This window comes from Pelodiscus sinensis, chromosome 22 (assembly GCF_049634645.1).
Source record: "Pelodiscus sinensis isolate JC-2024 chromosome 22, ASM4963464v1, whole genome shotgun sequence".
Classification (NCBI taxonomy): Eukaryota; Metazoa; Chordata; order Testudines; family Trionychidae; genus Pelodiscus; species Pelodiscus sinensis.
The window spans coordinates 25,047,781-25,065,260 of record NC_134732.1 but is presented as its reverse complement, the minus strand read 5'-3'; the positions used below and the strand labels follow the sequence as shown (position 1 = coordinate 25,065,260).

The window sequence follows — 17,480 nt, the reverse complement described above, 5'->3', positions numbered from 1 at the left end:
CCCACGGCACTGGATAACTTATTACAAATTAGTGTAAGGAACTTATATTTAAATTGTTCCTTTCCCAGGACCCCGTTGAGCATAGTTTACAAGTAAAACAAAACTACAGGGGACAGGGATAGGTAAGTAAAGGAACTGTTAATTTAAAAGTCACACCTGACTCAACATTTATCTAGTTTCATTACAAGTAGCAAGAGAGACTGAAAGAAACAAGCAAAAAAGTTTATTTTATTAGTTTGCTTTCTGCGTTTGACAGCACATCATGTATAGTTAATTGCAGTCTCCTCTGTGGAGTCAGTTTCCCAACTGTGTATGCTTGCTTCACCCAGTAGGAAAGGAGAATAAGCAATTCACTAAAAGGTGGGGGACAGGAAATGAAGCAAAAATGGAAAGGGAGATCCATAAGCGGGTGTGATCTTTTTTAAATTGCCTACATTTCAAGTTAATGGTGTCCACTCAAAATAAAACTTATGCTCGATTCAAGAGAGAAAAATTATGAAAAGTCACTTAGTATCGGTTTTAGAAAATGCCATAGTTTAATATCTTGTTAGTGTTTTCATTTAAGCAGAAAATTTGTGTGTGTCTAGTAATCAGGAAGCATGACTCCATGTTTCTGGGTTCTATTACTAGGACCATGCAGATGTCACTCAACCTGTGCCTCAGTTTACCTATCCATAAATTAGATATACTACTAACATACCTCATAAGAGGGTTGTAAAGCTTATTTGTGTCGCAGAGCAGGTCCTTTTGACCATGGCCTCACATGCGCACATTGCCCATTCTGACACACAAAGGCCGCTCACAGAAAATGTAGGCCGCTGACACACTCTGAGAAAGCATAACTTGTAAGCGCACAATGCAGCTTTCAGTGAACGGAATTTAACCTTGTAGGCATCTAAGAACAGGGCGGTGAGCATGAAAAGATAGAGCACAGCTGCAAGAGACAGATAAGACTCTCTTGACTGGTCCTTGAAGGTAGGGCGGTAGGCATACGGAGATAAGACGCAACTGCCATGCACACTGACCATGTCCGCACCGAGCACTGTCCACGGGGCCATCAGGCAGGCATAGTGAAAAATCCTATAGGGCAATATTGCACATTACCTCATTACCAGCCTATTAGGCCTGGCCAGGGAACAGACCCTAATAAGGCACCGGATATCAGGTTATGTTATAAAAGATCCTCGACCCCTTTGTTCAGGGAGGTTCCGTGTATTGAGGTCACATGTCTTTTTGCCCAGCTGAAGGATTGATCACCCTGAGGCTGCCTCCCCATCCTTTGAGTCAAAGATAGGGGTGCGCGAGTTCTGAGAATGCTCCGAGTTCTAGTGTGTCTTTACACTGTTATCATTGCTGGATTTGTTAGTTATTGGTTTAGTTAATAGTTGAATCGTGTTAATTTCACTGTGTAATTTTGTAGAGTGTAACTGAATTCTATTAACCACACTGTGTAAATTGTATAATCTTGTGTTGTGTAGTGGTGTTGTATTTAGGCCAAGTATAACTGTTAGAAATAGAAACCCAGGAGTTGTTAAGTTGTAGAGGTAGATTAATGACTAACTCCACCAGCTGCCCTAAAATAACCATAGAGGGGCTGGCTGTGGACGGAGCTTTTATCATCATTATACTGGCTTTCTTTTTATATTTTTTGCTTGCATGCTGCGCTGCCTTAAGTGAATTAGAAATAGTGATTTAATATAATCGAATTATAATCACAAAGTTTGGTTCAGTTTTTCCCTCCTGTAAAAGCACTAGGCAATTACTTGTTAAAAACTCATTTTAAAGTCATTTGGTTTTAATAAAAGAATCGTTGTGCTTAATAAAAAAATCATTTGTTTCACTATCATCCAGTAATTTTCACTGGGTAGTCGGCTTTAACCCTGGGGGCTCCCATCACATCACCGAACCAAGGTGCGACAATTTGTTTGTGAAGTGCTTTGAAATTCAGATGAGAGGGGCTACAGAAAAGCAAAGTGTCAAATATTTACAAATGTATTATTTTTAGTCCTGACTCTTACTTTGTCAAATTTGCCAAGGTTGCTCTTCATGTGTGGATGTCCCTCTTCAGAACCTGTCATTGCCAACTGCTGCAAAAGTCTCCCGACCTAATATGGAAAAAGAACAGTTAAGGCAAATATTTCACAAACAATTATATAAACACCAAGACAGATCACAATTAGGGATGTAAACAAAGTCAATGATTAACCAATATGCTTAGGCTTGACAACTCACATTTCCCCAACACGCTTGCTGCCTCTGTATCAGAAGCAACAGGGGGGAGGAGGAGGCAGCAGGAGCCGGTGCTGGGGGCGGGAGGAGCCAGCTTAAAAGCACCAGCTCCATGGTGCCGCCTGCCCTCCTGTCCCCTCCCCTCCCTGGCCCTGAGGACAGAAGCTGCTCCGCCTCCCATTGAGCAGCCTCTGTCCATGGCAAACTGAGGCTGGCCTGGCAGCAGCCCCTGTTCATGGCGGGGCAGCAGGCAGCTAGTCTGTGGGGGAAGCTGGTTTTTAAACTGGCTCCCCTTGCGGACCGGATCCCACCTGCACTGCTGCCTCTGATACAGGGGCAGCAGCACTGAGTAGCAGGGGGCTCCCCAGAGTGGGGCCAGATTGCACTGACTGCTGTCCCTGCCCCCGGGGACTACACAATAGTTGAGTAACTGCTAAGACTATTCAATTACCCAATATCTAACATCCCTATTCATAATGCAGGAACCAGGTGAGAAAGTGCTTCCAATTCCAACTATTTTAATTTACATAGACCTTTTGGGACTAAAATTTCTCACATTTATTCTTAGGCCGAAAGTAAAATGTTCTATGTGGATATATATTTAGTCCTGCCATGAGTGCAAGGGACTAGACAAGATAACGTAAATGTCCCTTCCAGTCCCATGATTCTAATGGAATTTCACTCCTAGCTATCCAGGTTATCTAAACAGGAAGCACATTTTCTCCTATTAAGAAAACTGTGTACTTTTTCTGCTCTCCCAACTCAAAGGCTGCTTTCTTTTAATTCCATCTTCCAGTCAATGAACAATATATAACAGTACCATATTTGAAAAAGAAATCCTAGCCAAGCCTTGTGGATGGGGAGAAAGCGGTATGTGACACATCTTTACTTTCTGACCTTCTCATAAACTAGGGAAATACAACCTAGATGCAGCTACTATAAAGGTGGGTGGAAAACTACTGCCAGAGGGTTCATACTGAGTGGGATTCCACAGGGGTTGGATCTGGATCCAGTTCTGTTCAGTATCTTAATCAATGACTTAGATAATGGCATAGGGAGTACACTAAACGTTTACAGACAATACCAAGATGGGAGGAGTGTTACAAGTGCTTTGGAGAATAGGATTAAAATTCAAAATCGTCTGTGCAAACTGTAGAATGGTCTGATGTAAATAGGATGAAATTCAGTAAGGACAAATGCAAAGTACTCCACTTGGGAAGGAACAATCAGTTGCACACATACAAAATAGGAAATAATTACCTAGTAAGGAAGGGGGGGAAGCAGTCACGTAGCACATTACAGACTAACAGGTTTATTAGGTGATGAACTTTCGTGGGGCAGACCCGCTTCTTCAAAGGGATACAATGAAAAAGTAAACAAATTACACAGTAACAAATCAGCTAATTTGTTTACTTCTTCATTGTACCCCTCTGTTATATAATAGTCATGCCAATTCACTTACAGAATATGATGTGAAGAAGTGGGTCTGCCCCACGAAAGCTCATCACCTAATAAACCATCTTGTGAGTCTTTAAAGTGCTACATGACTGCTTTTTTTGTTTTGCCATGATCGGACCAACACAGCTACCTCTCTGTTACCTAGGAAGGAGTACTGCAGAAAGGGATCTGGGGTTATAGCGGCTCACAAGCTAAATATGATTCAACGGCATGACACTGTTGTAAAAAACGCAAACATTTTGTATGTATTAGCAAGAGCATGTAAGCAAGATATGACAAGTAATTCTTGTGATCTACTTTTCACTGATTCGGCCTCAACTGGAGTATTGTGTCCAGTTCTGGGTGCCACATTTCAGGAAAGATGTGGACAAATTGGAGAGAGTCCAGAGAAGAGCAACAAAAAAGATGAAAGGTCTAGAAAACATGACCTATGAGGGGAGATTGAAAGGACTGGGTTTGTGAAGTCTGGAGGAGAGATGATAGAGGGGACATAAACAGTTATGTACTTGAAAAGGTTATTATAAGGAGGGAGAAAAATTGTTCTGAACTTCTGATAGGATATGAAGCAACGGGCTTAAATTGCAGCAAGGAAGAGTGAGGTTGGACATCAGGAAAAATATTCTAACTGTCAGGGTGGTTAAACGCTGGAATAAGTTGCCTAGGGAGGTTGTAGACTCTTCATCATTGAAGATCTTCTAAAAGCAGGTTAGACAGACACTTGTCAGGGATGGTCTGGAGGATACTATCTTGCATGGAGTACAGGGAACTAGACTAGAAGACCTCTTGAAGTTCCTTCCACTATGCTAATTCTATGAAATTATATTATTTCAATTTGTGTAGAATAGCAAAAGAATACTATGTTAACAAAAGTTGAATATTAAAATTTAAAACACTGCTAAACCAGTCTCAAATATTTACACTTTACAGCTCTCAGCTTTATGAAAACAGGAAAATTACCCTTTAGAGTAGAGATTAGATATTTATATTTAACTTCAACAACTGCTCTCGAAAACACCAATAAATGACTTTGAGGTTTAAATCTGCCTCTCCAGAGATCATAATAGCAGAAATGTTTTTATATCAGTGTTCTTCACCTTATCCCTAGTAAAAACCCTAACAATAAATGCTTAGACGATCTCAGATAAAAGGAGAGATTGCAAAGGACTGCAGAGGATTTTTTTAAACCAAGGGCTGGGGAAAAGCTGATAAGTGAGGAACAGAACACAGTTCAGGTAGGAAAAAAAAAAAATCACGTAATGAATTTATTAAAGGGAGATCTCCATGGCCTAGTAAAGAGAAAAGGAAAAAATTTGGTAAAGTATGGACAGCAGCTAGAAAGGAAGAGTCAAATATAAGAGCCCCATTTAAATACAAAACCTACAAATGCTAATATACAACTGCTAGACATCTAAATACTAAGATGGGTGAACTAGATGGCTTGGCACTAAATGAGGATATTGATATAAGCAGCATCACAAAAACTTAGTGGAAAGACAGTTGATGGGACACAGTAATACCCAGATTCAAAATATATAGGAATGATGGCAGGTCATGGGGGAGTGGCACTATATGTGAAAGAAAACAGAGTCAAAGTAAAAATCTTACATGAACGTTATCACCCCGTAGAACCTCTAGGGCTAAAATTCCATGACTGAACTATAAGAGTATAGCTGAAAGAATATACTGAGGACCACCTGATCAGGAGTGTGATGGCGAATGCAAAATGGTCAGGGAAAGCCTACTAAGAGGCTATTGGTGCTGAAAACACAATGATAATGGGGAATTTCGTTACTCATATATTGACAAGGTACATGGCACATTAGGAATGGAGGAAGAGAAGAAATTCTAGATGCTATAATTTACTGCTTCTTGGAGTAGCTTGTCCTGGCACCCATAAGGGGAGAGGCAAGTCCTGATTTAGTCGTAAAGTGGAGACTAGGATCTGGACAACAGTCAAAAATAGCTGAATTGCTCAATAATACAGATCATGATGTAATTAAGTTTAACATCCTTGGAGATGGAAAAATGCCAAAGAAAACCACCACTGTAGAATAACTTCAAAAAGAGAATAATGAGGAAGTTAGTTAAACAGAAATTAAAAGGAACACTGACAAGGGTGAAATGCCAGCAAACTACAGGAAGACTAAATACATCACGTTAAAAGGCTCAACAAAATGTATGCCCCAAATTTAAAAAACAAAACTGTAACAAAAAACACCACCACGCCTAAGTAGCAAAATAAAAGAAGAAATAAGAGGAAAAAAAGTACTTTAAAATTGGAAGTCAAATCCTAGTGAGGAAAATAGAAAGGAACATAGACTGACAAGACAAGCGTAAGGTAGGCCACCGAAGAATATAGAGAGCACCTAGCTCAAGAAACAAAAAACTAACGAAAGTTAAGTACATCAGAAATAGGAAGCCTGTCAAACTGTCAGTAGGGCCACTGGATGATTTGAAATGCTAAAAGAGCACTCTAGGAAGACAAGGTGGTAGCGGGGAAGCCTAATGAACAATTCACTGAACAGAAGAGACTGGAATAAAATTGATCAATGTAATAGTAATAAGTAAGGCTAAGATTTTAGTCACAGGTATTTTTAGTTAAAAAAAAAAAGTAATGAACAGATCACAGGCAGTAAAAAATGCATGGCCTGTGATCTGTCCATGACTTTTTACTAAAACTAGAAGGTGTGAGAGCTCGTTTGGTGCCATAGGTGCTAGGTGGAGGCCTGGAGGGAGCCGCTGCTGGTACAGGTTGGAGGAGCTGGGGCAGGCTCCCTACCCAGCTCCTATCTCTACATGCTGCCTCCATTCCACCCCAAAACCCGGTTCTGCAGTTCCCACTGGTTGCAGTTCCGAGCTAATGGGAACTGTGGGGGCAATGCCTGCAGGTGGAGGCAGCATGTAGAAATAGGAGCTGAGCCCCCCAATTAAGCACTGCCCTGCTCCCAAACTCCTGCTGCTGTGCAGAGGTGGGGAAAACAAGACTGCTCCAGCAGTGGCCAGTGTGCCTGGCCTTGGGACTGCCCAAGCTGCTCAGGAATCGGTGACTTCTGTAATAAGTCACCAGATCTGGAGGATGTTCATCTAAGTTCTGAAGGAAGTCCAATATCAATCTGCAAAACTACTTACTGTGGTACCTAACCCACTGTTTAAATCAGCCTCTGTAATAGATGACTGGATGGTAGCTAAGGTGACAACAATTTTTTCAAAAGGTACACAGGGAAACCTGGCAATTACAAGCCAATAAGCCTAATTTCAACACCAGGCAAATGGCTTGAAAATACAGTAAAGAACAGAATTAACAGGTACACAGATGAACATAATATACTTTTGTCAATGCAAATCCACCTCACCAACCTATTAAAATTCCCTGAGGAAGTCAACAAGCACGTGGACATGGGTGATTCGGTTGGTACGTGTACTTGGACTTTGAGAAAGCCTTCAACAATCTCCATCACCAAATGCTCTTAAGCCAACTAAGCAATTATGGGATAAGAGGGAAGGTTCTCTCATTGATCAGTAAGTGGTTAAAAGATAGGAAACAATGGGTAGGTATAAACTGTCAGTTTTTCACAATAGCGTGAGGTAAATAGTGGGGTTCCTCAGCAGTGTTCCCTGTAAAATGTGTACTTGTGCAGCCACATAGGAGAGATTCTAATGCCGCCCAGCTGATTAGCAGAGTGCCCACAGCTAGGTTTTGTTTCTACTGGTGGTGCACATTCACACATGACTAGGTGCACTTACATTTTTCTGCGCATGAATGGAAAAGATTAGAGAGAACATTGTTCCCCAGGGATTGTACTGGGACCTATGCTGTGAAAAAGGAGGTGAATCATGGGATTGCAAAAGATACATCATTTCTACAGTTAAGTTCAAAGCTGACTGCAAAGAGTTACAAAGGGATTTTACAAAACTGAATATTTGGACAACAAAATTGCAGATTAAATTCTATGTTGTTAAGTGACAAATAATGTGCATTGTATATACAGTTGGGATTATTTTTTTACAAAATGATGGGGTCTAAATTAGTTGTTTTCACTCAAAGATCTTGGAGTCATGGTGAATAGTTCTCTGAAAACATCCACTCAGCATGCAGTAGCAGTAAAAAACCAAAACCATAAACAACTAACATCAGGAAACATAAGACAGAAAATATATCATACAACTCCATGGTGTGCCCACACCTTGAATACCAGGAGCAGGTTTAGTCACCCCATCTCAAAAGAGAGCAGAATTGTGAAAAGTACAGAGAGCACTCAAAGCGACTGGGGTATGACTATCTTCCATATATGAGGAATAGTAGTAGAGATTTAGCTGTGTTAGTCTGGTCTTGATGAAACAAAGACAGGATTATGCAGCACTTTAAAGGCTAACAAGATGGTTTATTAGGTGACAAACTTTCCTGGGGCAGACCCACTTGATCTGAGAAAGCGGGTCTGGCCCACGAAAGCTCATCACCTAATAAACCATCTTGTTAGCCTTTAAAGTGCTGCATAGTCCTGTCTTTTGTTCCATACACAAGGAGAGACTTTTCAGCTTAGAAAAGCAGCAAGGGGGAAATATGATAGAAGACGATAAAATTATGAATGGCATGGAAACAGTGAACAGGAAAATATTCTATTTACACCTCCACAGAACACACGAACTAGGGGTCATCTGAAGAAATTAACAGGTGGGTAGGTTTAAAACAAACAAAAGGAAGTACTTCTTCACACAACAGACAGTCCATGTACAGAACTCACTGCCAGAGTATACTATAAAGGCCAAAATCATAACTGGGTTAAAAAGAGAATTCGATAAATTCATGGGAGAATAGGTGCATCAGAGGCTATTAGCCAAGATGGTCAGCAACACAATTCCATGGTTCCTAGTGCCCCATAACCTCTATTAGAAACTGGACTAGATGACAAGATGCATCATTCAAAGTTACTCTGCTCTGGTCACTCTGACTGAAACATCTGTCATTGGACACTGTTGGAAGACAAAATACTGGGCTAGAAAGACCATTGGTCTGACCAAGCATGGCTATTCTTATCTGACCTTGTTTATTTAGCCTAACATACAAAAGGATATCATACCTGCATCAGATTAAATCTTGCAACCTCGTTTATTGGAGCATCTGAAATTATTCCATACTGTTCTGGGTTGACAACTGCAGGACAAATGAAACATGCGAGCAGAAGATCCGTGCACATTGCTCGCACCTCCCCAATCTCCAGCCTGTCTACACAGGAGAGAGTTTTGTACATTTGTGATACAATCCATCTCAAGCTATGTGGAAAGCAGTATGTGTTCTGCTTAAGATAACCAATGAATTTGTTCACCAAAGCCACTAACTTAGCTTCATTGGAATCCACCATTTCTTGAACTTTGTGTTTAAACCTTTCTGTGCCTTTCTCCCCAAAGAGTTTTTCCTGTTGTGCAGGAGAGAATCTTTCAATCAGCTTGTTTGCATCAGTTTCTAGGTGGTCTTCATCTTCCACCAGCAGCTGCATGATTGGTTCATGCAATGTTGCAGTGAGAAAGAGTTTTGCAGAGAAGAGTCCTTCAGAAAAAAGTTTGAATAAAATGCTGAATGCACAGGTGCCTCTCCTCAAAAGCCGTCTGGGGTTGTCGCTTTCCTTCAGTTCAAATTCTATTAAGTATCGCAAAACTTGAAGGAGGTAGCTTTCATCTTCCTGCATGATGCAATTACCATAGATGGAGGTAAAGACTGTGTGAATAACACTTTGTGTGTTGTCCTGGCTGAGTTTCTCTCCAGCAACCAGAGAGGAAGCAATAAGCCTAGGGTTCTCTCTCAACCTGTTGAGGAATTCTCCGTAAGCGGTCTCTTGAAATCCCAACTGCTTGTAGCCATCAATGAACTGTGTGTCCTCCAAGACTTTGGCATGCTGGCAGCACTCAGCAGGAGAAGCTTCAGCACTTCAGAGAAAAAACAACAATAGTGAAATCAATTAATTGTTTGTAATTGGGCTGTCAATTAAAATTAATCATGATTAGCCACAAGATTTAAAAATGGTCCTGATTAACTGCAGTTTTAATCACCCTGTTAAACAGGATATAATGTATTTAAATATTTTGGATGTTCTCTACATTTTCAAATATATTGATTTAAAATTATAATGCAGAATACGAAGTGCCCACTGCTCACTTGTATTTATTATAAATACACGTGTGTGCTAGAACTGCACTGTCTCTAAGCAGAGCTCTCAGAAGCTTGAATGATTTTTCCACTCAACACAGCACTCATCCCTGAGCTAGCAGCAGACATGCTCCCTTGTTCCTCCACCTCAGCTCAGGAGCAACTGGATACACACTTGGGAGTAGGAAGAAACCCCAACATTAGCCTCCCATACAGAGCAGGATGGCCAGGAGCAGCAGTGGAGCAGAGGTTCCGTTGCTTTACAGGCATGCAGCAACTACTCTCTGAGCACAGCGCCCCAGGAAGTGGTCCCTCTTGCCCACCCCTAACACCTGGCTCTTCCCCCACCCCCAACCCTGAAGTATTTAACCAGCTCTGCCAAATCACCCACAGTCTCTCCTTCCTGGTTACCTTCTGCTCACTACCACAGCCAGTGCTTCCCTTTCCATTGCTACTGCATCCCATCTCCAGAGGTGTAAGATTAACACTCATTTAAAACAACAACTAGGTGTTAATTTGTTCTGAGTTATTTGCATGCAGTAACTATAATTAATTGACAGTCCTATTTTTTAACAGACAAATAATTATTCTGAATCTAAAGAGGCTTGCAACTTCATAGATATCCACATCCGTGGATGAGATATCCGCAGCTCATTTTTGCAGATAGGGATGTGGATACAGATATTAATTTTGTATCAAGAATCCTGCAAATTTGCAGATATCTGTTTTATATCTGCATCCACAGATGTCAATGGAGATATCTGTGGCTCATTTTTGAGGATACAGATGCAGATTTGGATAAAAATTTTGTATCAGAACCTCTAGACAGAGTAAGAAATACATTGCAAGAATGTTTCCTTAAAAAACCCAAAAAACAAAAGAACACCCCCCACAAAATAGCAGTTACAATAAAGTGTAGATGTTAAGTTTCAAAAAAAGGAGCAAGCATTGATCAATGCATGAAATTCATTACAACTACTGAAATTCAAGTGCTTAAATACCAATCAGGAGAGATGCACCACACACAAAGATTAAAATAATAGTTTGAATTACCATTAGTCACATCATATTAAAGAGCAAATTTGAGACAACTCAGATTTCCTGTTCTGGAATGATTTAACTGATTTTACAGCCATTAAATCTGTCATTGGAATCACTGTTGCGCTCAATATGCAGTATGAAAAGAATCATAGATTTCTTTTAATTCGTAAGAGTTAAGGAGGTCAATTTCCCGCAAAGCATTTATCACCTTGTTATGATAAGTCTGTCCAAGTTAATCCTTTGCTGTTTGGAAATCCATGCTGTGCGGTAGAGTTTCTCGGCTGTCTTCAATACATCTGCATTTAATCTCTGAATAAGTTGCTTTTCTGAATTTACATAGAGTCGTTCCTGCTTGAGGTGATGAGCCAGAGTATGAATATCCAGCTTCACCATCTTTAAGGGTGAGAGGACTACACAATAATCACTGCAAAAGGAAAAATATATGAAAAATCATTTCTCTATAGCTTCTATTTTTTAAAATTCCAGCAGGCAAAAAGAATTTGAATACTGAAAAGTTATCAAAAACTTTATGATAAAATTTAAGAACTATGATTTACTATAACTATAGTACCTATCTTTGATCCCTATTTGGTCCTCATTAATGTAGTAATATTTAGAGGCCAGGTCTCCCAAACCCCAGGATACAGCCCTCATCGTGCCAGCCTTCCTTGCTGTAAAACACTTCAAATGGATGTGATCTTCCAAACTTCTTGCATACCCTTGAAAACCTCAGTAACAACATATTGCCCAGTTCCACATAAATTAGAACTGCCTTCAGTTCTGCTAACTTGAACATCACTCTATTTTCATTAATAATAGTGACATTCTCCCCCAAAGGGGCATGCTAAGGGGTGGGGAAACACCCTTCTAATTTCTAATGATGAAGGTTAGCATAATTACCCTCAGACACAGGGAGGTAAAAGGGGAAAAGGAGTCCCATTCTGACATATTATGTAGTCAAGTCAGTGCTCAATGAGCAAAGCAATACATGTGAATAAGATGTTTGAGAACACATGCTAAGTTATGTTGCAATTTAAAATAAGTGTTTGGGTCTAGTAGCCCTTTGACCAACAAAAATTCATGCTCTTATGTGAAATAAAGAGATTCAGTCTTCCCACACTATTCAATTTGCTTTTTCCGCTCAAGAGGCTCATAACTAGCACCACCCATGCATAAGCTAAATGCTGGAAACAAGCACAGAATGCACTGCTACTCAATAGTAGAATTCAGTCTACAATATCTCCTCTAACATCCCAACTCACAGGAATGCACTTGTGGGCCATGATCCAGAAATTCTCTAAATGACAAAACAAACTGAAGAAACCTCAAGTGGAAAGGAAATCTGCACAGTCCATTATATTACATCTCAGTACAACAGCAGCTACCTTATACTAACCACACATCCTATTTGCTTCTTAATGACTAAAACAAAAAAAGTATCACAGTATTTAAAAGAGTTCATTATGGTAGAAATGTAATGAAAGCTGGTGTTTCCCAAGTAAGTATACATAATCAGATGCAACTTGTCTAGTTGAGGAGTTAAAAGTGTGATCTTAGCAAATACTGGCTAACAGGAGTAAACTACCCAATTTAAACATCTAAATAGATAAGGCATATTGTCGTTGACACCTGATAAACACAGTCAAGTTATTCAAAAGAAATTAATTCCTTTTTCCCCTCTATTTAAATTATGATGGAATCATTTGTGAAAAACATTAACAAGGGCAATACGATTTGTGTAAGCACAATTACATAGAAGAAAACTGAGTAGCCATTAACTTCATCTGATTTCACACAAAGAAAACTATCTTAGCTGACCACTCATTACTTCGCCACCAGAAGTAACCTTTCTTGAGTGCTCGTTCCGAAGGATGAATTCTGGCCAACTCCACTATGCTGCTTATGATACATACATGTGAGCACTCAACTACTATTGGGATGGGGACTTAAATACAATAATAAATGGAATGCTTGTCTATTTCCCATCAACTCTAGCACCTTCACTGAAGCCTGACCTCACAATGCTACTTTCTCCCATACTCAAGGTAGAGATGTTAAATTTAGACTAATTATGTAGTCGATGAGAAGAGGATGACTAGTTGCTTACATCCCTAACTCAGGGAACTAGAGTATGGTTTATGATTTACAGGCATACCACTTTCTTTATACTCTTTTAAAGATCATTCTGGACACACCAAGCACTGAGTCATTGTATCCTTTCTAAATAACATTTATTAGCTTCCCTAACTGGACAGAGAATTTTTAAAGAAGTCCTGATGGTTTGAGAGCATGAGTTACAAAAAACTCCTTAAACAACTTCCTTCATCTATGGTTCAACTTGACAAGCAAAACCCTATAACTCAAAACAGGGATGGAGAACCTCAGGCTAGATGCAGATCCCCGCTTGCTTATATCTAGCTTCTGAGGCTCGGGGCTCTCTCCCCCCAGCATTGGGGAGTCTGTGCTGGTGCTGGAGCTGGAGCACACAAAATCTACTATCCTGGGCCTTCCCTACACTCTGGTGTGCGAGAGGAATGTGGGGAGTATCTTATTCTCAGTCAGGGGCCACATCAGTGAGAGTTTTGGTTGTTATATTTTTTTCTTCCTTCTCACTTGAATTACACCAAAAGGACTTCAAGAAAAATACAGAGTACCTTTACAAAAAGTTTTAAATGTGGCTGCCTCATTAAACGAGTGGAGAAAAATTCCAGTTTTGCAAAGTTCCCCATTATAGCTGACATTTTATAATTAACCCACATCTGATGAGTTTCAGATCCTGAAAGTAAAAATTACATCTCAAACACTTGCATAGGGTTTCACAAAGTCTGTTTTAATAGTGAAAACAATCTCTTGTTGAGCTTGTTTTTTTCTTTAGATACATACTACAAAAGATCTTTTTGTTCAAAAGGAACTGTACAGCAATTTATCATAATGCCATTTTATGATTACACATTTGTCCAGCTAAAAGCCTGTATGATGATTTTTAATTCACAAACAAGTGTGTGTGTAGAAAAGAGTAAGGAACATTTTAATTAGATTTGCAAATTTTTATTTGCAAAGGCAACCTATTTCACAATGGAAGCTAAAATACAGGGAGATCATTCATTGCTTTTCACCACCTATTAAAATCTCTTGAACTGTTAATTATTAGCCTTATATAGGATTTTTCATCTTAAAGGATGCAAATATCAAATACAATTATTCTAGTCTCCCCTGAAAAAAAGAGAGAGGTTTCTTGAAGTATTGGGCAGACAACTGTACCTCTCTCTTTCTACTCTGTAAAGTTAAAATTCTTTACTATCCCACTTGACCTGCTAACCTATGAAAAAAATATAAACGGTTTTATCTTAATTTCTTTTCACCTCAACTTAACTCACTTACATTAAGAACACACTTCTTTTCCCAGTATAAACTAAGCCAAGGAGATCAAGATCAGCCAACAGAGGGCTTGCCTACACTGGAGTTTTTAACTGGATCCAATACTAGTTAATCCGGTTTGAAAAAGTTTGCAAACAAATGATGCAACCCACCACTGAGCACCAACTCCACATTTATCACGAACACTGAAACTCTCTTCCATAGTGGACTAGGATTACTTCAAATGGATTTTGCTATACTCCTCTTTCTGCATGCTTTCAAAGGCCACCACCCAATGCTTTGCATTACTGACCAGTCTGTGTGCCCCTCCTTTCCTAGGATCAAGTTTCCAGAGTGGCTCTTCTCCCCTTGAAAAGATGGTTCAGGGCCAGATGTTGCCTATTTGCCCTTGGAAACTCTAGTAGTCTGCTACAGATGTAAGATCTGCTCACGAACATTGCAAAGCAGATATCGACAAGATGCAAACCAGTGCCAGAGAAAGATCAAGCAGCGCACAAGAAAGTATGCTGTCAAGGGATAAAAGGAGATCATCTGGTAGGGGAATGTGATCTGTCCATCTGTTTCTTTGACAAGATCCTACCAAGCTCCAGTACATCCCAACCCAGACGCTACCTTAAGCCTGCTGCCCGCGCTGTCCCTCACAGCAAGAATCAATAGCTTGACCCATCAGGAAATGAGCTGTGCTCTGAGTGTTGGAAACAGCATTCAGGAGCCTGACAATGGACGGCCTGCCCTGCCACAATGGACAATGATTTCTGCCCCGGGTCCGATGAGCCTGAATCACCACCAGAAAGTCAGATCTCCTGATGAGAACTTCAGCGTGTAAGTATCCATCTTACTCATTTATTACTCATTATTATTGTTGGCAGATGTTAGTTAAGAGCATTTGCCTCCCTCCCCAGCACCTCCTTCTGTTGCTTCATGGTGCCTGTCAGCATGGCAGAATTACAACATGTTCTTCACCCCCGCCTCGGCAGCAGATCTGAATAATGAAAGCATTCATTTGTGCAACATTCTATGGGTTATTGAGACGGTGCTTACAGGAAAAGAAACCTGGTTAGTTTACATGCGGTGTAAGTGCACATTGCCTGCCTGGTCAAGACACAAACAAGGCTCCCCACTGAGGTACAAATGCCCTGTAAGATGCAAAGTATGTGACAATATTGTAGGGCCCTTTCCTCTGCACTCTCTCAAGGGAAATACAGCAGAACTTAAGACTCAGAAATGCCTTGATTTTGTTTTGCGCAGTAGAGAGATGCCTTATGTCCATGTTCCCCAACCTTGTCGACTGCAAGCTCCTTCCACTCTTACAGCACTTCCTGGGGGAAACATCCTAGTGCCTACTTCTCAGTACCTCTCACCAGCCAGCCCTTTGCCTTTTTAAATAAGATCATTCTCTCCTCCTAATCCCCTGCCTCAGTGTAACATCATCAAGGACAGCTCAAAGAAAATTATTATCCAGCTACCTTCCATAACCTCTTCCCTTTACGTCACCAATGCCACAGAAGCATCTCCAACACAAACTGCAAAAACAAACCTGGAACATAGCTCTAACCACCCACCCAAAACAACCTGAAAGCAGATATGACAGACAAAACCAAACGCACCCACTACCCTTTGTGCATGAAGATCACTTCTCATTCTTTGGAGGAAGCTAAGAGAGGTAAAGCCACATATACATACTCAAAAAGCTACCTTGTCTTTTATGGGATATGAAAAAGTGACTCCTTCCATATCCTACTCCCACAACCACAATACTTGCAGCAGTGAGATCGTCAAGGGTAGGGTCTCTGTTTGCTTCCAGTAGGCTAACCAACCTCGAGATTGAGATGTTTGCACAACTCCTGGCAGAGTCACCAAGGAAAACCAGGCTGGTTGAGATGTGGAGGTTGTAAGTATGTGAGGATGCAGCAGGAGGAAAAAAAATGCCATTTTCCCAGTAGATTGTGGCATTGGCCAAAAACAGCACTTCAGGCCAAGGAATGCATCACGGTAACAAAAGGAGGGCATGGAAAAAGTCAGATAAACACACCGACAACTTACAGATGTTATCCTGAGCCAGAAAGCCCTCCTAGAAAACATGGACTTGCTAGGCCACCAGAACCTTAATTTGGTATCCAGCCATGTTACTCAGGCCCTGACCACTGCTGGCTACTGGGATGAACAACTCCTCCTAACCTCTGCATCCCCACAGCAGTGCTCCCAGAAGCTCCCATTCACCTCTCAGCTCCAGATCACTGACAGGCAACCTGCTGCTCAAGGCCACAAGACATTTTGTTTACTGTCATCCATGTGCAAGGTTGCCAGATTACACTGGTATATTAGGTAGTTGTTTTCTCCCCTACTAGTATTAGTAAAGTAACACATGGGCACATGAAGTGAAGTGCACGTAATGACTTCACGCAACATTTTCCCATTTGTTGCATTAAAATTTTTTGTTCTTGTTCTTTCCTAATAAGATGGTTTAGAGCAGGGGTGGCCAACCCGTTAGAGACTAAGAGCCAAAATAGCAGTGGATAGAGCGCACTCACTGATTTTTTTTGCCCTGGAATTTAAATATGACATGTGTGTGGGCTGCCTTATTCTGCATCCATGAAGACTGAGTTTAAGGTGCTTCACCCCCTGCGCCCCTGCTCTAAGCCAATGCACCCACCCCTCCCCCGAGTCAGGCATCCCCATCCCCCGCCCTAACCCCAATGCCCTCTCTCCCCCCCCCAGAGCCCGGGACCCCCACCCAGGGACCCTACTAACCTAATGCCCCTCCCCTCCTCTAGAGCCAGGCACTCCCAGGTTCCCCCACAACCCAATGCCTGGGTCTCACCGGAGCCCCTGTCATGTACTTTTCCCTCCAAGCGCCAGATGCGGCCATAAGCAGTCTGGGCATATGGCTCTGAACAAGCCACATTTCTTTAAGCAAAGAGCCGCATACAGCTTGAGAGCCGCAGGTTGGTCACCCCTGGTTTACAGTGCACCCATTATGGGATATCGCTGATTTTACACACAGAAATTCCTTTAAATAAGGCTGAAATAATTCATAGGGTTTTACAAAAAAAAAAAAAAAAAAAAAAAATCACACAAGGAACGTTCAGCTTTAACCACCCACACAATACCCCAATGCTCAAAATGTCTGCATCCCAACCCCTCTTCCCCCCAGCAACATGTTCAGGCATAAGATTCAAAATACAAACAGGCATCTCAAACAGCATTCTGGAGGGAGGGGTATTCTCTGTGG

General features: G+C 41.0%; 1 protein-coding gene across 4 annotated transcripts in view; it reads right to left on the bottom strand.

Annotated features, from left to right (window-relative positions):
• GAPVD1 (GTPase activating protein and VPS9 domains 1) overlaps positions 1-17,480 on the bottom strand; it is a 56,187-nt gene that overhangs the window by 30,436 nt on the left and 8,271 nt on the right. For 3 of the 4 annotated variants that reach the window (XM_075905686.1, XM_075905687.1, XM_006114312.4), the window contains exons 2-4: positions 11,079-11,294; positions 8,766-9,609; positions 2,019-2,105 (exon numbers count right to left, since the gene is read on the bottom strand). In XM_075905686.1, coding sequence (XP_075761801.1) covers positions 2,019-2,105; positions 8,766-9,609; positions 11,079-11,294 — 1,147 coding nt within the window. Of the gene's footprint in view, positions 1-2,018; positions 2,106-8,765; positions 9,610-11,078; positions 11,295-17,480 lie in introns of those variants that run through there. The other variant, XM_075905688.1, reaches the window with a different exon arrangement.